The sequence below is a fragment of the Parasteatoda tepidariorum genome, chromosome 10, assembly GCF_043381705.1.
Source record: "Parasteatoda tepidariorum isolate YZ-2023 chromosome 10, CAS_Ptep_4.0, whole genome shotgun sequence".
In the NCBI taxonomy this organism is placed as follows: domain Eukaryota; kingdom Metazoa; phylum Arthropoda; class Arachnida; order Araneae; family Theridiidae; genus Parasteatoda; species Parasteatoda tepidariorum.
In genome coordinates this window covers 46,522,622-46,545,112 of record NC_092213.1, presented here as the reverse complement: position 1 = coordinate 46,545,112, position 22,491 = coordinate 46,522,622, and the positions used below count along the sequence as shown (strand labels likewise).

The 22,491-nt window shown below is 29.6% G+C and overlaps 2 protein-coding genes across 4 annotated transcripts in view; one reads left to right on the top strand and one right to left on the bottom strand.

Moving 5' to 3' along the window:
• LOC107443845 (protein PF3D7_1417600) overlaps positions 1–9,421 on the bottom strand; it is a 32,717-nt gene extending 23,296 nt beyond the window's left edge. Inside the window, exons 1-2 of the mRNA XM_043051290.2 lie at positions 9,221–9,421; positions 194–5,470 (exon numbers count right to left, since the gene is read on the bottom strand). Of these exons, the coding sequence (XP_042907224.1) occupies positions 194–5,466 (5,273 nt within the window). The 5' untranslated portion in view covers positions 5,467–5,470; positions 9,221–9,421. The remainder of the gene's footprint in view (positions 1–193; positions 5,471–9,220) is intronic.
• Positions 9,422–9,519: 98 nt separating this feature from the next.
• Positions 9,520–22,491, top strand: part of LOC107443847 (serine-rich adhesin for platelets) — a 31,552-nt gene continuing 18,580 nt past the window's right edge. For 2 of the 3 annotated variants that reach the window (XM_071186134.1, XM_016057851.3), the window contains exons 1-5: positions 9,520–9,826; positions 11,959–15,431; positions 16,419–16,668; positions 19,141–19,915; positions 20,916–21,221. In XM_071186134.1, the coding sequence (XP_071042235.1) occupies positions 12,076–15,431; positions 16,419–16,668; positions 19,141–19,915; positions 20,916–21,221 (4,687 nt within the window). In that variant the 5' untranslated portion in view covers positions 9,520–9,826; positions 11,959–12,075. Of the gene's footprint in view, positions 9,827–10,476; positions 10,659–11,958; positions 15,432–16,418; positions 16,669–19,140; positions 19,916–20,915; positions 21,222–22,491 lie in introns of those variants that run through there. The other variant, XM_071186133.1, reaches the window with a different exon arrangement.

Genomic DNA, 22,491 nt, shown 5'->3' with positions numbered 1-22,491 from the left:
ATCTCACAATATTTAATCTGCATCAGATTAGATATTGTCCCACAATAATTTAACTGGATATAATGAGGTTTTTTTAAAAAAACACATTTTTGATGATGATTGTTCTTTTTATAAAAAAAAAAGTTTAAAAAATGCATAAATAAAGCATTATTTGAGTTAACTAAACCCAACAGAATTTTTAAAAACAATTTACCTCTTAAAAGAATGTTCATCATCATCCGAGTCTTCAGAAGAGCAACCACTCATTCTTGTCCACTTAGGAGTACGTCTGATTTTAAAATCTTGCTGTAAATTCTTCACTGCTTGCTCAGTCACAAATAGTTCAGAAATGGAATCGTTGATATTCAAAGATGATGGACCCTCATCAAAAGCAGAATTTATTTCAAGACCATTTTCGAATGAATATTTTCCTCTATCACCAGGAGGGATATATTTATTAAATTGTGATTGAGTCCCATTGCTAACAGACCAATCTCTAAGTGATTCAGTATCAATTTCAGATTCTCCTTCAAAATCAAGAATTAACTCATCATCAACATTATTAAAATATGTGAAATTTTTTGCTCTCTTTTCTTGCTCACAAGGAGTTCTAAAAGTGTCAGAGTTGTTTTTAGGAACTGGATCATTACCATTTACATGAGCCTGCGGAACACTGACAGAAGTTTCATAACAATTCTGGCAAGAATCCTCATCAGAATAAAAGTTAGTGACAAGATTCAAATCATCTTGTACTGACTGGTTGTTGTTGAATATTTCAGAGTGGCCATTTTTCTTTGATAATAGTGAAGTGTGGCTTGATGGGTTGTTTTTGGATGGTGATGTTTGGCACTTCTCTGACAGGTGATTTTGTGTAACATAAGATGACCCATTATATTTTAGAATTTCATTATTAGACTTAGTTTTCTTTTTTACTTTGATTTCTGCATCAGATGATTTAATATATTTTAGAATATCACTGTCAGATACTGTTTCTGATGTTTTTGTCTTACTTGCAGAAACCTTTTTTGGTAGTTTAGATTTGCATGATAGATTATTGTCATTGGGAATTTCCTTGTGATTATCTGAAGTGTCTTTTACCTCAGTTGATTTTTTCTTTGAAATTTTACTTTTTGGTTTGGTCAGTTTTTTTCCAACAGCCAAATCAAAAAGGCTACAGATTTTCAATGAAGGTTTAGCCTTGCATGACTTTTTATTTTCTTTCGCAGGTACTTGGTTGTCTGATATCGATGTCATTGTTTGCTTTTGGTTTCCATGTGTTGAACATACAGTTTCGTTCAATTGTTTTTCTTCTATAAACTGGTTTTCATAAGTTGGAGAGCTCCCATTTTCTACACAACTTTGAATTGTGTCTAATTTACATTTTCTACCACTATCAGTTTTTTCAGAATCAAATTTTGACTTATCACAAGCTCTGTTGTCTTTTGATTCAGTTAGTACTTGCTTTCCTGACAAAGATATCTGCAATTGTTCTAGCGATTCTTCATTTGAACACTTAGTGCTCATTAATTGTTTCACATTTAAAAGCTGATTTCCCATGTTTTGGTTTTCATAGACTAGCTGCTTTTCATTTTCTTCCACAATTAGATTTTTTGGTGATTTAGAATTTTTTCTACCAGCATCAGATTTTTCAGAATCATATTTAACTTTACGATGCATATTATCTATTACCACCTTTATATTATCATCTACAGAATTACTCTTGTTTTTCAAGAGTTGTTTGGCAGAAAATATATGCTTATTAACACCTTTCAAATTTAGTAATTTAAATTGATTTATTTTTGAGTCATTTTCTGTAGTTCGAAATGTAACTTTTAAATGATCATTGTCCGGGAGAGACACTTCATGATTTAAAAAGAAATATTTATCACCTTTACAATCAGTTTCACTACTTAATTTAACTGTCTTAACCATTTCTTTGACTTCAAGGTTTTCAGCTTTTCCATTAATTTCAGACAATCTAATATCATCTGCAATTAACTTAAGCCCACCTTCAAAAGTATCTTCTGGCATAGAACTTTCTAAAACTTCTTCGTGTCTAACAATTCCCAAGGTTTCTTTTTGACTAACATTTTCAGAAGCTTCTTTTTGCCTGTTTATTTCTTCCAACTGCCTTTCTGTTAAAGTTTCTCTCACTTGCTTTGAGTTTTCTGAAGTTCCTTCAGAATTCTCTGGCAAAAATAAATTTTCTTTTTCCTCAGATGAAGAACACTGTAAATGCTCATTAACTGATAAACCTTTATTTTGCTGAAATTCAATGTCAGTTAAAAGAGGTTGCTTTTGACTTTCAGTAAAATTAAGGAAGACATCATTACTATTGGAAAAAGTCATTGAATATTCTGAACTTAGAAGTTCTTTGCATTCTAATTTAGAGCAACATTCTTTTGCCAAAGTTATTTTTAGACTAGGATTCATTGAATTTACAACATTATGATTGTTCAACATTGGCTGTAGTTCAGATTGACTTAGTCTCTTTGCACCAATAGCTTGAATTACTTTTGGTGTAATTTTATCTTGTAATTGGTCAACATCTATATTTTCAACAAAGAATTGTGGTTCATGAATTTCACTAACAGGAGTTAAATTATTTAAATCTTCACTTGTAAATGCTGTATTAAAGCAAGGTATGTTCCCAGAAATGTTTAGGCCAACAGAATTGGTATTACTACTCACTTCTTCAGACAACATAGAACACTGATTTAAATTGTTAATAAGATCTTTATCCATCTCAGGAGTTAACATGTTTCCAGGAACCAAGTTTTTTAAAACATTACTACTGTTTTTGCTCTTATTTTCCATTTTGAAAGTTTCAATAGAATTTGTATCAACATGTTTTGGAGTACACTGGTTAACATTAGCTAAAGTGCTAGTTTTATTTCTATTTAAAGAAATTGAAAGTAACATATGTTGTTCATCTGGTTTCAGAACCGAATTAACGGTTAAATATGAATCAGTGTTCATTTCACCTATCTCTTTGGTTTTGTTTAACTTCTGAGTTTTACATACATTATTGTCAATGCAAATAGACCTACATATCTTTTTTGAGGATTTCACTTTTCTTCTTTTTTTATAACTCCAGATTTCCCTCTTTTTCTTTCTTGGTTGAGTTACACACTGTTTAGGCACTTGTTTATTAGAAGTGCCATCATCAAGATTTGAAGTTTCATTTTCAACTTCACCAAGTTTATCACAGTTATTAATACAGATGTCCCCCTGATCTAAATCTAGACCTTTATAATTAAAATCTGTTTTCTCATTATTTACCTGAGAAATAGGGTGACTAACTAAAGCATGTAGAGTTTCCTGTATACTCTCTTCTCTTCTAGTTACATCAATTTTGTTGCTATTAATTTCATTATTGAAATTTTCACTTAAAGTATCCAGCATTGTCTTTGGTTCACAATTAAAATTTTCTTGTGATTCTAAACTTTCTTGAGGAGTTTGTGAATTTTTAAATATAGGTGAATCAGTAGTAGTAATAGTTGGATTATATTTCGAAACAAAATGTTTATAAGCTGATATTAACATAGGCATATCCACTGGGTTAGCATAAGGGTCATTTTCTCCCTTCAAATCATAATTAAGAACAGGCTCAATTTTTAAATCTTCTGGTTCTTCACAGGAATTTGTCAGAAATTCAGCCGTGGAATCAAAAGGTTCATCATACAATAACTCATTTTGCAAATAATTATTTATATCAGGATCTGTTATACCAAAAAGATCAAAACTAAGATTACATATATTATTTGTTTGATCAGCTTTAAAAGGATAAGAAATTTCTTCATTATTAAATAAACTATTTATCGGATTTTTCGATGGACTTATACTTTGTTGGAAATTTTCATTTAAGCAATTAAATGTTGAATCAATAGGTTCTACATACTTTGGCAAATTAGGTTTAACTATTCCCAGATCCTCTGGACTGCATTCATAAATTGTCATGTTAGTATTAAAGGGAAATAAGTTTGAGTCATTTTGTTGATCTTTTTTAAGATTATCACTCACTATCAAGTTTGTTTCAGCTGCAATGGAATCACTTTCACATGATTTTACACTAGAACATTGCATCATGTTCTTTAACACTTTTAAACGCTGTGCAAGAACATTTTCTACCAATGCTTGATTACATTCATTAGTACCACTTGTTGATGTGTTAAATTCAGAATTTTCTTTTACATGAATATTTTCTACTTTGCAAATTTGATGGTTATTTATTTTTTTACTTAATCTTTTCCTCCCTTGAATACATTTTACACTTTTGATATTTTTAGACGTATTGGAAGAAATTTTGTTGTTCAAACACTTAAAATTACTTTTGTTTACTTCAGCTTGAATTTTTCCTTTATTTTGCTTCTTTTTTAGAAGCGGAAGTGCCTTATTTCCTCCATGGCTTCTTCTAGGAGAATTTAAAGCCAACATCTTAGTTTTGTATCTGCTTTTAAAAGCCGATAATTTTCCCCCCATTCCTCCAAAAGGAAAATATAATACAGAGGAATCGCTAATCTTAGCAGATTCTAGACTGGAGTTTGAATCAGAATCTTGATGACTTTCTGAATTTTTTTCATTTAAAAGAATTTGAAGGCTTGAATTGTCTTCTTTAACCAATTCTAAATTTTCCTCTACATCGACAGGCAATGTTATTTGATCTTTAACTTTGGGGTGTCTTTTAATATTTAACTTTTTTTTAAGAGTAACAGGCTTTTTAGTACTTAAATTTTCTCCTGTACACATTTCATTCTTAGATGAGATTAAATTTTCCTCTACATTGACAGGCAATGTTATTTGATCTTTAACTTTAGGGTGTCTTTTAGCATTTAACCTTTTTTTAAGAGTAACAGGCTTTTTAGTACTTAAATTTTCTCCTGTACACATTTCATTCTTAGAAGAGATTAAATTTTCCTCTACATCGACAGGCAATGTTATTTGATCTTTAACTTTGGGGTGTCTTTTAATATTTAACCTTTTTTTAAGAGTAACAGGCTTTTTAGTACTTAAATTTTCTCCTGTACACATTTCATTCTTAGAAGAGGTAATAACTTTAGTTCTTGAATCAGTAATAGTATTTTTAATTTCATGCAATTTACTTTTAGATATTTTACTTTTGGGATGCTTTTTTCTGTTTAGTGTACTTTCTGTTTCTGTAACTGCAACTTTTATTTTTTCAGAACTTGCCTGCTTGGAACAAGATGCACTTTTTTCTGAAATCAGACATTTTTCACAAGATTTTGGGAGTATTTCAGTAGATAAAATTTTTTTTAGATTTTTGGGAGCTGTTTCTTTGTTTCTGACAGCTTTTGGAGAAATTACTGTTTTAAGATCTGCTTTCTCTAAACTTTCTCCAACTACATTTTTACGAAGCTTAACTGGTTTAACTTTAGAGGAAATTTTGATTTTCTGTACTCCTTTCCTTTTAGATTTACTTATGCTGACATCCTGGGATACAGAAGGTTTGTCTTTTCGAGGACTCATAATTCTGTAAAAAAAATAAAATAAAACAATAAAAAAACAATTTATTTACATAAATACGGTAAAATTTATATTAAGATTACGGTAAAAATTATACAAATGAGTCATTATTTTTAAAAGTGGAATAAGGTCACTTTTTTCAAAAATTATGATATTTAAGGTGCATAAGAATATTTAAGGTTAGCATTTGAATAAATTTAAAAATATTGGCAAAATTTAATCAATTTTGGTGATGTTTTTAACACTATAATACGATTAAACTTTTAAGAAGAAATACTGATCACTAGAATTGTAAAAAAAGGTATGATGTTTTTTAATGCTGAATGGATTTATACCATTTTCATATAGTAATAAAATTTTATAAGAATTAAAAACAAGAGGAAAATAAAGTTCACATTTTTATGCATAGGCTTTACTTAAATGGTTTTAACTGAAAAAATAATTAAATAGCAGGATAGCACTTTTACTATTCGAAAAGATCCAGATATCAATTAACCGCAAAAGCGATATGGAGTCCAGACCTTCAAGAATTGCAATAAGTTCGCTTCGGAATACTGAGCAAAAGTCCGTATTTCCTCTCTTGATTATTATTTCTTGATTGCTAAGTTTAATATAAATGCCACTGCCAGATCTGACACCTTCAAGTCTACTGCCATCTGCGTACAGCATCTATGGGGACATTATTAATTCTTTCAAGTGCTAATTGTTTCAAGTAGCAGAAATTTTTTCTAAGTGCTGTTAAAAATGCTAATTATTCAGGGTGGCCACTCAAATCAGATTTAAAATTTCCCTGATTTTTCCAGATAAAAATCTTAAAATTTCCAGGTTTTTATTTCTTTTTTCGTATAAAGTGTAGGATGTGTACAAGAAAAGTGTCTATATTATAAAATATTTTATTCAAAATGTTATTTTTTTAACATATCATCTTGAAAAAAATAATTTATTTTGACAATTTTCAAGATTTTTTTAAATTTATTTTTTAATGTTTTGGTACAAAATATCGAATCAAAAATCATATTGACCAACAAAAGAGTAAAATTAAATATAAATATATAGTTGGTTCTTAAAAAAACATTTTTTTTAAAATTAAAATATGTTATAAAAGGTTAAAATGAAATAGAAAAAATTAGCATTAATGCAACAATTGTAACGATTTGTCGACAAACATTGCTGTTAGCGATTGTAAAAAAATGTGTGATTGGTTGGTTTGCTGAGAAAAATAATTCAGATTTCTTTGATTGGGAGTAGAAAAGCTTTCAGAAAAAGACTGCGATATAAAATCTATTATTAAATTATAACCAACTAATTTTTGGAGAATTTTATAAAGTTAAAAATACAAAAACATTTTGTCAAAATAGAAAAAAAAATTACCACCAAAGCATTGGAACAAAGTTGAGCCATAAATGGATTCAGCCCAAGGAGAGAATTTAAAAAAAAAAAGAAGCTAATATCCTAATCCCTTTTTCCACCCCCACCAGAATCTTGCCTAAATTGCACAGTCCCATAGCAGTCAAAGGTTTCTACATTCGTTTAGCAACTGTGTGAGAATTTTATGTGGCATTCTAGTTTAACAGAGCTGTAATGGAGCAAATTTTGATGCAAGCAAAGTATAGCTAAGTTGATGATATTTCAACTGTTTGGCGATACATTTCCGTTTAAAAAAAGTGGGTATAATGGATGAAATAATTTAAATTAAGAAAATTAGTAAATAATTTAAATTAGTGAAATTAAAAAAATTATCAAAGAAAAAATTTCCAGCTTTTCTTTAAAATTCCCTGATTTTTCCAGATTTTTATCCAAATTTCCCTGATATTTCCAGGTTTTTTCCAGTATAATAAAATTCCCTGATAATTCCAGGTTTTCAAGGTGGGTGGCCACTAGGCCTGGGCAATATACCGTAATACCGTCATTTACCGGTATTTCTTTGATACCGCGATAATGATATTCGGAAGTATATTCTTCGGCAATACCGAGTTATTGAACTTCGGTATGCCTGCACCTCTCGGTACTCACCGCTAGCCAATATCTTCGGCCGACCGGCGGCGAGGAAGTGGCGGTATGGTATGGTATCTAGGAGGTATTGGTATGGCGCGTAATATTTACGATACCTCCTCTCGGCAGCTAGAAATTTCTCCTACAATATATTGTGGTATCATTTGACTTTAAAGCGCATGCGTCATATCCGTGGTATTGGCGATATCGGATTTCAAACACCCGCGCGTTATATCAACCCTCCATGGTATACTTAGTTACTGATTTTGGTTTCATTTTGAGAATAGCGTGCTTCTGATTTTAAAAATATCCGAGATTGTCGGATCTCCTTGTGATGTTTATAATTGTGTTGATATTTATAATTGTTGATGTTTATAATTGTGTTGATATTTATAATTGTTGAAGTTTATAATTGTGTTGATGTTTATAACTGTTTTGATGTTTATAATTGTGTTGATGTTTATATTAGTAATTGATGTTTATATTAATAAAATTTTTCTGTTTTAAAATAATGATGCTTTATAATTAGTTGATTCCATTGGATAATTATGCTGCGAGCTAATATAGGATAAGTACCCCATTTTTTTTAAATGATGCTCTTTAAACACATTAATTTTTAATTGCAAAATAGTCTTAGCATTTATAATATACATAACAATTTAATTAAAGCGGTATATCATAATATCGTGATATGAAGCTCACAATATCGAAATTCTGACATTGCCCAGCCCTAGTGGCCACCCTGTTATTTTGTACACAATAAAAGCATTAGCTGCCCTTTTAGGGTTGGTACTCAAGGGTAAAATTATAAATGTAAATGGAGATTTCCGTATCCTGATCTGTGGTAGAATAATTGCCAAGTCTTGGCAATTTCCGTGCAGCGGCCACCGAGAAACTATAATAAAACATCACAGAAAGGGACAAACTCAAAATGTATAACTCTTAGTCAGCCCCGGGCATACATCTACATGTTTTTTTAAAAAAAAATTTGCAAGCTGCTATTTGGCACCTTGGCGATTGTAGTTGGCGAGACAGATCAAGATATGGAAACATCGGGGATATTTCCGTATTGTTATATGTCGCGTCAACTGTAATCGCCAAGGTGCCAAATAGATTTTAAGCTTGCAACATTTTAAAAAATTAACATGTAGATGTTTGCCCAGGAGTGGTTACAAGTTATACCTTTCGAGTTGGTCCCTTTCTGAGATGTTTTGTTTTAGTTTCTTGCGAACCAGTGCCAGGAAGTTTCCAAGACTTGGAGATTATTCTGCCACAGATCACGATATGGAAATCTCCCCAATTGTAATTTATCACAAATCAAAATGTATAAATATTTAGGGGAAATATTCAAGTTATTTACAGCAAAACGTAACATTCCTCCATTTTTGTCATCTCCTTTTAATGCCACTGTATATAAATACCTTTTACATCCCTTGTAGTAGTTTACATAGTTCTTTTTATTTCGAAAGAAGATTATATATTCCTTTAAATATTATATATATAGGAATTATAAAAATTATTATTATAACATGTATGTAAAATTATAACTGATACATAAATACTATCTACAACAACAATTACTGTAAATATTATAAAAATTCTAAAATAAAACCGAAAATTATCTAACCTTTACTCGGAAAGTAATAAAATTTTTAAGATGTACGATTTTTATCATAATATGAAGTAAATTTCGTAATAAAAATAAATGTTTCCACACAATAGAACAAGAAAATTAAAATTTTAATTCTGTCAAAATAGTACTCACAGGAAAATATATGAAGAAAATGAATGAAATGCTGCGAATATAAATTAAACACATCGAAATTGCATCAAGAGAGATTTTATTCTAATTCACATTATGCATAGAAATTTTTTTTTTATTAAATTCTTCATTAGAATTTACGCAGGAAAAAGATTGAAATTCCGAAAGTGCGCCATGCTTCTTTAATTTCTTTGTTTTGAAAGTGTTTTGCTGCCAGATTCTTTGCAAAAAAAATTTTTTTTCACCGTGTCTAGCCATGGGATAAAATCCTTAATCAAATGCAAGGTCGGGCAGAAACAGACAGTTTTATTCATAATATTTTTATTTCCTGCCATTTCGCATTTAGTAAAGAAACTTTTTATTGTTATTTGTGTGTTCTGTTGTTAAATTTTCTGTACATGTTTTCACCCTTAAGTGTTTTGTTTCATATTAAATAAACAGTTATCCGTGGAACTACCTTCACATACGTGTAACAAATGGAGTTGTTATTAATCTCTCTTCGCGTATTAATAGAATTTACAAGTTCCATTACTTTTTGCGTGCATGTGGAGTGATTAGATTTGTGTCATTGCTGTTTTGTTGCCTGTCAATCTTGAAAGTTAAAAATAGGTTAGTGATTTTATTTATATTCTATTAAATAAAAGCAAGCATGAAATTCAGATAATGCGCAGCTGAATAGGAATTTATAGACTATGAATTTCATCATTAGTGATCATCACGATTTCAGTTGACATTGATATACTGAACATGATCTATTGTTGTAGTTCATTTTAGAGGAATACAACGGGGATCGTCTCCCTATCGGTCTACACAAAACTAGTTGTATCTTGCCAATTTGATCTTTTTAAATTTCTGTAAGGGTCTTTTATTTGTTCCAAATGAGGGACACTCATTCTATTCTTAATGCACTAATAAGGGGGGACATCCATTGAACATCCGCTGGCTGCAGTAGACTTGTGGCCTGACCTAAATTAAAACTACATCTGTGTCTAGACTTCTTAAGAGAGACTGGAGGTTCTAGGGATGAACCCTGATCCTAAATAATTAACCTCTGAACGTCATCATCATTCAGACCCTAAATCCTAGACAACTTTCCTTATAGCTAGTCGTCATCTGTTCCTTAACGTTGTCTGATATTTTTAGGCAATTCTAACAAGGGATTCTAAGAACAATTCCAAAAAAGCACTAACTCTCTTTTATTCTATATCTCTTCCATTCAATTCCACTCACTTTCTAATCCCATTTTTCTTTCTCATTAGGACACTTTAAAATTTTTCCTCTTTCTTGCCGACGAGTGTACATCCCATTCAAGGTGACCTTGACCAAGGTTGGCAAGTTTCTGCCGAGGTGGTTAAAACCACTGGTAGAAACCGGTTAAAACTGGCATGGCAGAAAATCTTTTCTGCCACATTTGTGGCTGAAATTCAGTAAATGACATAAAGTAAGTACTGAGATTGACATACTATGGATAATTTGTAGAAAAAACAATTAAATGTTAAACAAAGTACAATTTATTTACAAAATTATCATCATTCAAAATCAAATATTACATTGTCTGCACTCTGCATTAATCTATAGCAAAAGACAAGTTTTGATGCAGCTTCTAAACCTCAACAATTTCTCAATTTGCTATGCACAAACGAGAAATTTGAGAAGTTTCTCTGAAGTCCAGCAGAACTAGCAGGCATTGCCATCAAGGAACAAGCAAGATTTGTGAAACTTTCATCTATTGCATATTTTTTAAAACTGGATCAACAATTTCTCAATTTGCTATGCACAAACGAGAAATTTGAGAAGATTCTCTCAAGTCCAGCAGAACTAGCAGGCATTGCCATCAAGGAACAAGCAAGATTTGTGAAACTTTCATCTGTTGCATATTTTTTAAAACTGGATCGCCATGTAGCAGCTGGGGTAGTTGTCAAAACTTGACTGGAAAAATAAGTTTCGGGAAAGGGGGCCGATTCTTTAAAAATATTTGATATACTGCACTCTTTATATTTAACATAAACAAAATGATATATATTTACAAATAATGAATTAAAATGTTTGTTACAGTTATATGGAATAACATTTTTCAGTTTTCTTAAACAAAATGTCATTAAGCAATTACTAGAACTAATATAGACGTTTTTTTAGTTTCTGCCAGTTTTTACTGGTTATAACCAGTTTCTACTGGCAAAAAGCCAACCCTGACCTTGATTTAAATGCAGAAGAGAGAAAATGTTGACCAGGTGTTTAAAGGATTTCTTCTCCCTCTCTTCCCGCCGGACTTTACAAACGCCTGCACTTTCTTTAGCAATTTTCAATTCGGTTACTTTGATTAATTAATCCTCTACTTTTTCTTTTTTTTTTCCCCCACTCATTGCTCTTTTACTGTATGACATTAATCTTCATGTTAATGTTATACAGTAGGCAGTATCATATAACATAATCATCCTGATATTTAGGGTAGAAATTTTTTTTCTACCCTAAACATCAGGATAACTATTTTTTAGAAACAAATTCATAAAGAAATTCTTAAAATAAGAAATTTTAAATTGTGTTGTTGAGAAAAGGGCACTTTTTTTGGTTGTGATTGACAATCAGTATTTGTGTGAAACTACATGGGGCCGCTTTCTCGAATCTGGACGTTTTATTGGAATTTTATGGTTATAGCAGAATTATTTTTTTGTCACAAGAGAAATCTTCAAACATTCATAAAATTGTTTTTCTTTTCTCTAAATATTTTTATTTTGTTTTAGGTTACTGAGAGGAATTAATTGCAAAAAATATGAGTATTAATAATCATCTAAAAGATATCTATTGTTAAATCCAGCTTTTGGTATTTGACGAAGTGAAACATTTGTAATCCTTTTGAAATGCATCAGTCAAAGAAGCTCAAGGAAAGTGATACTACATCATCAGTTACCACTAGTAAGATTAGTTCTAAATCAAATAATCATAAGCAAATAAAAAAACATCGTACATGTTCTCCTAAAAAATTGTGTATAAATTCCATAGCAGATTCAATACCTTTTCTGTTACAATCATCAAAAGTCACAGTAGATAGTCTGAGTATTCAAAATGTATTATCTAACTGTACATCCAGCTGTAAACATTGTGTTCCTTTCAATTGTGCCGTGCCGTTACAGGATGTTGTTTCAGCTTATGGTTATATCAAAAAGAAAATGTGTGTGAACTCTAATGAAGTAATTGAAGATCCATCTGATATTTCCTCTGAAAACCAATTTCAAAATGAAACAGTCATGGTTGAAACTCATTTTAATAGTTTTAGTGGACCATTATTAAGTAAAAAATCATTTAAAAATGAAAATATAAATTCAGTTCATTTAAAAAGCACGTTAAATGATTCTAAAGCAGTGTTAATATCTTCGGGTTATGTCTCTAAGAGTGAATCTGAGGAAAATGAAAAGTCATTACCAGAAGATGATACTGCAAATTTTGCTCATAGTTCAAAAATGTCTTTAGAAATAGTTAAAAAAACTGAAATGAATACTAAAATTAAATCTGTTTTTGTAGAAAATGCTGCTGATTTAACTAGTACAATTGTTTCAAGTTTGAATTTATGCCCTGATAGTGGCATTTTGCTCGACACACAAGATACCAAATTTGTGGATAATCAGCAAAAATTCAAGATATTTCCTAAAGCTAAAATGTCCTTCAGTAAAACTGTTAGTAATCAAATATTAGTTCAGAAAACTAATGATATTGATATTATTAAATTCAAGGAAAATATTAATAATTCTACCCATTCTGTCTCTGAAATTTCTTGTACAAAAAATCTCTATAAAGAAAAAGAATCGTTACCACAAGGAATTGGCCAAATAAATATATCTTCTCAACATTTAACTGAACAATTAAAATCAGTTCCTAAAATTAAAGATAATTCTAACAATAAATTGGTCAATGAAAGTAACGATAGTTCTTTAATACAAACATTAATTTCAAGGAAATCTGTGAAAAGAAAAAAAAGCAGTAAAATTAATGTAGCTGCTAAAAATGTAAACACCTCTGAATTCACAAAAACAAGTAACTTGACTACAAATTCATGTATTGATGAATTATTTGATGAAAGTGTCCCATCAGATTTTCTTGTACAGGCAAAATTTCTTAAAATTACTGTAAATGATGCAAAGCAAACATTTGGATTATCTCCTGTAAATAAATTAAGTATTGAAAATAAAGCAACTAATAGCTCTCTCAATGACGTTAATGAAAATCAAACTGTTGCTACGGTCAGTGAATCTTCTGCAAAATCCAAGTTAGTAACTAAAAAATCTTTAAAGCTAAAAAGAATTAATAGCCATTATGCCAATAATCAAATCAATGGACAAACTTCATCAGTCTTAGAAGAAGTCTCTGATAAAATAACAATTAAGGATACAAAAAGCACTTTAAGGTTGTCTGATGAAAATGAAGTAAGCAATGGAGTTGGAAATACACCACTCGATATAGTTAGTGATAAGAAAACTTCATCTCAAAATGTCGATAAATGTATTGTAAAATCTATGGTGGCTCCTAAAAAATCTTTAAAATTGAAAAAAATTGGTAACGCACAGGTCAATGTCAAAAGCACTTCTGACTTCAACAACGCAAGCAACTTGGATATAAATCCTTGTTCTGATGATTTGTTAAATGAAAGAGTCCCGCCAGATTTTCTTAAAGAGGCAAAACTATTTAAAGTTACTGTTAGTGATACAAAGCGAAAGTTTTCTCGTGGAGATGGATTATATGATGAGGATAAGGTATCAAATGCCTCTCTTAATGATGTTGATAAGGAAATTTCAATTCAAACTGTTGATGTGGGTAGTAAATCTGGGAATTCAAAGCCAGTAACTAAAAGACCTTTGAAACTAAAAGGAGTTGATAATAATTCTGTCAATAATAAAACCAGTACAAGAACTTCAAATGTAAATCCATTTTCAGATGATGACTTAACTGAGAGTGCTCCATTAGATTTTTTAATGCAAGCAAAACTTATGAAAGTAACAGTTGAAGATTCAAAAAGAACTTTAAGAGAGTCTTCTAATATTGAAAAAAATGAACTGACTATTGTATCATGCAATAAAAATAGTAATAAAGACGAAACACAAAATGCTACTAATAAAAAATCTTTTAGAAAAATCGGTAATAGCTGGTGTCGAATATTAACTAAAAGAAGTTTAAGAAATAAAAATACGTTTACCAATTGTCATACATCAGTTCCAAATACAGAAAACTACTCTAAAGTTATTGAAGTAAATGATACAGTTAGTAAACATATTGGTAATGAACCTTTAATTCATCCTTCATCTAAAATTTCTTTGAAAAGCAAATTAGTTAAAAATAATATAATCAATAAAAACTTCTCTTTGACAAATTTAACTCGAGTTATTTCCTCTTCTACAAATATGGCTCCAGATGATGAAGTAGTTGAACCACTGCACTGTGAAGAAAATTTTGTTCATTCAGCCTCAAATCTAATTGCATCCTCAAGGTTTGCTCATGATACTATTATTGATAAAAATGAATCCACAAATATTGAATTAAATAAAATTAATTTTAATAAAAATTTAAATCAAGTGCCATTATCCAAAAAAACTTTTAAAAGAAAACTTATTCGAAATAAAAATAATAGTGACCTCACTTCTACAAATTTGGCTTTAACTATTTCTCCTTCTAAAATTTTGGACCTTGGTAATGAAGCAATCATACCAATACAGTCTAACGAAGATAATGCAATAATTTCTGCTCAGAGTTCTGGTGCATCATTAGAGTTCTCTCATGAAACTGACATCAATGATAAAAATGAATCGACCAGCACTAAATTAAATGCAGTTAATTTTAATAAAAATTCAATGCAAGTATCACAACTCAAAAAACCCCCCAAAAGAAAAGTAATTAATAATATGAAAAACACTAGTTCTAATAGTGTAAATGTGGATTCTGGTATTGTTACAGATAAAGTTATGACAAATGACAAGGTAAGCGCTGAGCAATTTGATGATGAAGAAAACATTTTATCGAATATCCTAAATGATCCTGTTGAGTTAGAATTGCCTGAGGACATTTTATTAAATGAAGATTTGGAAATTCCGTCATTTTCTGAAAAAAGTCTTAGTTATGAATCTGATGTATTGAAGCCTAGCACCAATTTCAGAACTACTATGGTCAATAGTTATTCTAAGCAGTATTCAGATAGTGAGGACAGCGATCTAGAATCATCATTTAAAAGGTAGGAATCTTATTATATTTTATTCTTATTAGTTATCTGATTCAATTTGTTTTTTTTTCTATTATATGTGTTTTTGAAAAGTTGTTGAAGCAGTTTGTATTCTTTTTTTTATTTAGTTTTGCTTTATTCTTTTCCTCAATTCTAATAAAACGACTTATAATTCAAAGGCCTTGAAAATAATGTAAATTGCTGAAGAATTTCAACAGCTTCTGACTCCGATTGTTTTAATAAAGCATTCTTATGTGGTACTCTTTCTTTTTTGAATTTATAGACAATTAGCTAAGAAAATAAAAAGCTGAACTTGCTCTCTAGGATGGCTAAGTTCTTCCACAATGGAAGAAACTCTTTTTCATTGAGAAACATTTAACGTGAAATATTTTTTTTTGATTAGAATGCAAAAGGATCTTCCTTGTTTATGTCCGAACAAGAACCTTGCCAAAATGTGCCTGACTTGTAAAAAAAATTGGTCCGGGTTTTCTTATGGCTGTTAAATAGTTTATAGTAACCAAAAGTTCAATAAAAATTTAAGAAGCAAAATTGTCAATTAATTAGCAATAGTAACCAAGCAAAGATTAAATTTTATCAAAGTAGTAACTAAAACCATGTTCATGCAATAAAAAAATTTTGAAACCTTTTAATTGAATGATTTTAAATTTTAGTATAATAATCTATTTGTTGTTGATAAATAAAAATAATTACCTAGCAATCAAAAACTTCTCCCAAAAATGTTTATATTGCAACAAAAGCGATAAATAGTTACTGAACTTTTAATGTGAGAAACAAATCCTGCAATTTCATTAAGAACACTGCAATAAAAATTTTAAGTATTGCAATAGAGCCATTCACCATGATAATTAAATCACGAATTTAAAAATTTAAGTCAACTATATTTGGTAAAAGAATCAGAAAAAGGTTAGCTCACACTTTTCTAAGAAAGAGAATTAGCTTACATATCTACATTTTTATAATAATTTACTTCATTTGCAGGAGAAAGTCATCAAGTAGTACTCAACTGGCATCAATTAGTACTGAAAACATCTTTGATGATAAAAATAGAGAATTTAATGATGAATCTTCCCACGACTATAGCTCTATTTCAAGTTTAAGTTCATTTACACGTAAACATTCATGCAGCACCCCATCTACACATTCAGATTTAAAAGAATCATGCTCTCTTTTCAATTCAACTGAGTTTGTAGAACATTTTCAAGATCCAGATTATCTTTCAGAGGATGAGGTAAATTTTTTTCCTTCCAACAGTTCAAAGTGTTTTTCTTCTTTCTGTGTTTAAAATTTTGTTTTTAACTTAAATATTGAACCATTATTGCCAACATTTTAATTCCAGTAGTAAAAATTATTTAAGTTTGTGATTTTTTCATTGTTAAATAAATATACACTGCTCAAAACAATTATAGGATATTTTAAGTCTTGTATAAAATGCGGTCATGATAAAAAAATTTTTTTTTGTATAAAATGAAAAAAGAGAGTCACAAATGCGAATTTTTAGTTTAACGTCAAAGAAAACACTTAAAAGCGTCAGCAAATTCGATTTGGTTATCAACTTAATGTAAGACAAAGTAGGAGAAAAAAATGATAGGCATTGTTTCGATAAGCGTGGTGTCTCAATGAAGCCATTTAACCGAATCAGAAGCTTGGAGAGTTGTTGGCCAGCTAGAGGAGGCCAAACATAAGTCGAAGTAGCAGAAGCCATTGGAGTTCCACGAAGTGTGATTTCAAGGATCTGGAACCCTTTCTTGGAGACTGGAAATGCTGGCTGAAGATTGGGCTGGGGTGCAGACGTGCAACAGCGCCGAATGAAGACTGTTTATCACTAACGTCTCAAAGACACCGAAATATGAATGCCACTCTACTTCAACAACACCTTTGCTCGGCAACTAGCACCACAGTTTCGGCACAAACTGTTCAAAACTGCCTTCACGTTGCTCGTTGAACAATGATGTGTGTCACTTTAACAGTAAGGCACGGACACACTGGCAGGGAGTGGGTAAAAGAGCATGTATAAACTGGAGGAGAAATGGATGATGCAATATTCTTTTCTCTGGAGAGTCCTGTTTTTCTGTTCATCCTGATGCCAGACTTATTTTCATCTGGAGGGAACGTGTCACTAAAAACAATCCTGCACTCATGTATGAAAGTGTAAGATTTGGTGGTGGGGAAGTGACGGTCTATGCTGGCATCACCATTGATGGGCGCTCTAATCATTCGAAATTGAGCTCTGACTGGTCCCCGATGCAGGCTGGTTTGAAGCTTTAATACTCATTAACTACTTTGACAAAAACATCCTTTTTGACATCGAGGTCTAAGGTTTCACTATTAAATATGCTTTGAATACTTACACAAGTGAAAAACCAATAATTTATCATTCATAGTAATAATTCACTCCATTCTCTGGTTTCTTAATAAATTACGTCTGCTTTTGAGACTTGTTATTGATATATTAAGCTGGGTGCATTTATTCTATGTCTACAAAATGGTACAGTAATATTTTGTAAAGCTAATTTCTCATGGCAAAAATTGAATGAATTAATGATGTCTTGTAACCAGCTGTTGATGTTTTATAAGAAAATAATCATCTTCATATATATTTATCATTTTCATTGATGAATTTAGATTCATACCAAGAAAAGGGATTGCCAGTTTCTTCCTCCTTGGAAAAAGTAGCCTCAGATTTCTTCCAACCCAAGTTAAAGAAACTTTTTTAATTTTTAAAAAATAAAATAAAATAATTTTTAATAGAAATGAATAAAGGGGAAAAAAATTATTAATCAATACAATCTTTAACACATTTAAAATTAAAATATTAAAATGATTATTTTCGACAATTTATAATTACTAGATAGTTTAATTAGTAGCATTGATAGCTGCAATTATGCCATTCTTATTTTATAATGCCAAATTTAAAAACAATAATATTTCATTTAAAGGTAATTTATTATATATACATGGTGAGTAGCATTTTTTAAAGGTGCTTTTTTCATTGGGATTTTTTTAAAAGTGCTTTATTTTCCTTTTTCGAAGATGAGATTTTTCGATTGTTCTAATCAACGTTTTCACAATTCATTCAACCACAATCTATTTTGGTGTACAGCGGGTACATAGCGTGAGAAGGTGCCAATCATTTTATAAGTTTGATTAAATACTTGCAAATCCCCACGTGCAGCTCTGCTCCATTTTGCAAGATATTGCTTTAATATCGAATCAGAGAATCTTTTGATTATTTTATAATGGCTAATATAATCAAGAAAAGAGTACTTTGTCAGAAACTAGTTATTTTATCATGATCATGTAAAGTCTTTGAAAATTATTTTGCATTTAGTTAATGTATATTGTGTTTAAAAATATTTTTTGAGTGCTTAAAAGGTGCTTATTTTTTGTTGAAAGATTTGGTTACACTCCGTGATATAATAGGAAGTAAATTGCTTTTCAAATTCTGCATAAAGTTATAATAAATAATATAAAAACATTTATTTATTTTTTGAAGTAAATATGAAAGTCTTTTTAACTTTTTCTTTTAAATTATTTTAATAAATTTTTACAATCATTATCAGAGCAATTGTAAAGGTTGTTTTTTGTTACTTCCTTTTCATCCAGTGTCTTTGAGGCAACCCTGAAAAGAATTAATTTAAAATTGTAATTTTGTTTTATGCACCAAATCAATTTCTTCAATTAAGTTTTTTTTTTATTTCAGAATTTTCAAAAGAGCTTTCAAGAAATAATTGAAGGTATTAAAAGTGCCTGCAATAAAAATGATATTCAAAAAGCCATTGCTCTTGCTGATAAATATATACCTATTAGTACACCTGATGTGAAAGCAGATATTTTCAGAACTTTATTCATCAATATTATTAAATGTTTTAAAAGTTCTAACTTGAATCCCAAAAGTGAAAGGAATGATACTGCATTAGGTGATATTAATAAAATACTTGTTGAAAACAATTTATATCAATCAGATGTCTGTTCAATGATAATTTATGAAAGTTTCGCATCTGAACTCTGTATATCTTTTACTACAAAAGTGTTTTTGCATTGTATGGAAAATCAAATTACTTTATCTGAAGAATCAATATTAAAGTATGCTGAATTTTTGAAACATAAAGGTGATGCAACTAATATTTTAACATTTTTAATTCCTGTTGGAAACATAAACTATTTTAGGATACCTGATATACTATTTCAAGAATTATTAGAGGCTTGTGCTTATGACAAATCAATATCACCCAAAGATTTTACGAAATTGTGTGAAATTATATCTGACATTAATTCAGTAACTTTAGAGGATGCATTTTTGAAAGGGTTTTTCAGAAACTGTATTGAAAATGAGCAATGGTTTCAGATAAATAGAATGTTTTGTTCATGTGCAGAGAATGGCCGACATGGAATCCTGAAAAATTTGTATTTTGCCTTGGCCTTTCCATTAAATGAAGCAGGTGACTGTTATGAAAAATTTATTGCTTCTGTATTTAGTAAGTATTTTTTTTTCCTTACGAAATTACATTAGTTGTAATTAACTATATGAAATTTGTTTTGTGTATAAAGATTATATTTTCGTGTTCTTTAAATTTTTTTTTCAAACATAGACCTTCCTTTTATCTTAAAAATTGTCATTGTTCTTGTGGCAAAAGTTAGCACTTTTAATGCAATATTGCATTTAAAGTACTAACTTTCGTCATTAGATTTCTCTTCAATCTTTTGAGATGAAAACTCAAACATTAGAACTTTTACTAATCTTACTGCCTTATTGTTTAGTATTTTTTGAACCTCTTTAATGTCCATTTTGAGAGTCATAATGTTTAAAATCATAATGTTAAGCCATAATGTTTAAGCATAATGTTCTAAAAAAAAAAAGAATTAAGAAATTTAAAAAAAATGAAAAACCTCTTTTATATTTACAATATCAATAAAGAATGAATAGGTTTGTTAATTCTTATTTATGCTCATAGTTTTAAATATATATTTCAAAGTTGTTAATAAATATTTTCTATAAATGCTTGATTGCATATAGGGTTTAATTGGTTTTAAAAAAAAACTTCTCTGATCATAATGTATGTTCTTTTTATCGCATCTTTGATATTAAATCGAACACAATTTAAGGAAAAATCCAATGTTTTGGTTTCTACTGTTTTCTGAATAATTCATTATTTTTCTGTATGTACTTCGACATAAATTTTTAACAATATGCATTTTAAAATTTGTTTTGACCTTTTACTCTGATTTAATAAAACAAAAAATTGTATTTAAATCTGAAAACTTTTTCCTTTTTATTAGGATTTTTATCATTTCTGATATGATTAGTTCTATTTGGGAGCAGATTGCTAATAAAATTAGAAGTTAGGCCACACAACTTTAACTCTAATTTATGTGCTCAAACAGAGCTAAATATTTTATAGTCTCATAAAAGCTTTCAATTTTTTTAAATTTCATTTATATGTATTGACCTTTTTTATTGCATTTTGATATTTTTAGATTCGCCTAGTGACTTGCCAGCTCAAGTAATGGTCCTGGTTGCACATTTTGGAATATCTCTATTACTTGAAACATATACTAATAATGAATTGGATTCTTCTCTGCCTATTCTTTACTTGCTTCATAAATATGATATTAACTACTGGGAAGTACATTTACCATTAACATTTTCTGACACTAATGGTGTTATAAAACTATATCCTCATTCTGTCGAAGGCTATGTTTTAAGAGAAACAGTGATACATGCAGCTATTGATATTTTTTTACACTTCAAAAGACCTCAAGATGCATTTTCTGTATTTCAAGGTAAATATCTTAATAAATTTTTTTATTGATATGTATAGTTGATAAGTTTCATTATAATTTCTTTTATAAGCTTTTGTAAACTATTAGATATCCATGTATAAGACATTTGAAAAGTGGCTCTACTTCGCTTTCTTTTGTACTTAATAATATTTTGATGATGGGATTTATTCAACAATACAATACTTTTTAAAATGAAGAAAAATAAAAGATTCCCTTTATTAGATTAGGAGAAATAAGCTTCGCTAATTTTAAAAATTTTATGGATTTTTTCCCACAAGAGCGTGAGTTAATGAAATTATGTGGTTAGTGGTTTTAATAAATTTTATACTGCACATTTATTTTTTTCAGATGGTTTAAATTTATTTTTAATATTGGATGGATGATGCCAAAAATTTCTTTTAACGTTAAGTAAGCATAAACAAAGGCGTTTATGAAAAAATCAGACAAGTGCTTATTAATATTTAATTGTCTTTTAAATAATGTTATTTGCAGGTTTGTATTAATATAGTTTTCTAGGGGAAAGCAACTAAAATTTTGGATTTGTGACTATATTTCTTCTTTTATAGTTGTACGTCGACTTTAGGTCTTACATATTTTGAGAGCCACTCAAAGCAGATATATTGCATCTAGCCCAATTTTATTTTATGAAAAATTAACTATACAAGAAACGTTAAATCTTATGAAAAATGCAGTGATTGCAAAATAACAAATCTTAAAAAAATATGAAATCCCGTAGCAAAAAAGAAGGTGCATAAATAAACTATGCATTTCATTCTATATTTTAAAGCTGATCCTCGTTCAAAACTGTGAGTTCTAATTCAATTCGCTCTTTGTTATTCGACATTATGAAACAAACATCATCTTCGCAGCTAGACGAAATAAAAATAGTCTTCAGCAGTGCAGTAAAAGCGTTAGCGTAAACAAGGATCCTCCCATGTTAAATCACTTGTGCCGACAGCTTAAATTAGGTTTCTGATCCAAGGACCTGGTTCAAGTTTTTTACAAAAAGTCTAATTAATTAAATTTTAATAAATAAATAGAATTTCTTTTCGAAGGAAATATAAACATTTGTAATGTTCTACAATTTTATTGAAAGTTCCCTTTTATTTATATATATTAGTGGTGTCCAAGATATTGATTGAAATAGTAAAAAACTCAGGGATGAGATTTTTCCGCTTTTTAGCTGATTTCCGCTTTTTTCACTTTTATCTCTTGAATTTCAGCTTTTTTATCAAAAATTCAGATTTTCTAAAAATTTCACTTTTTTTAT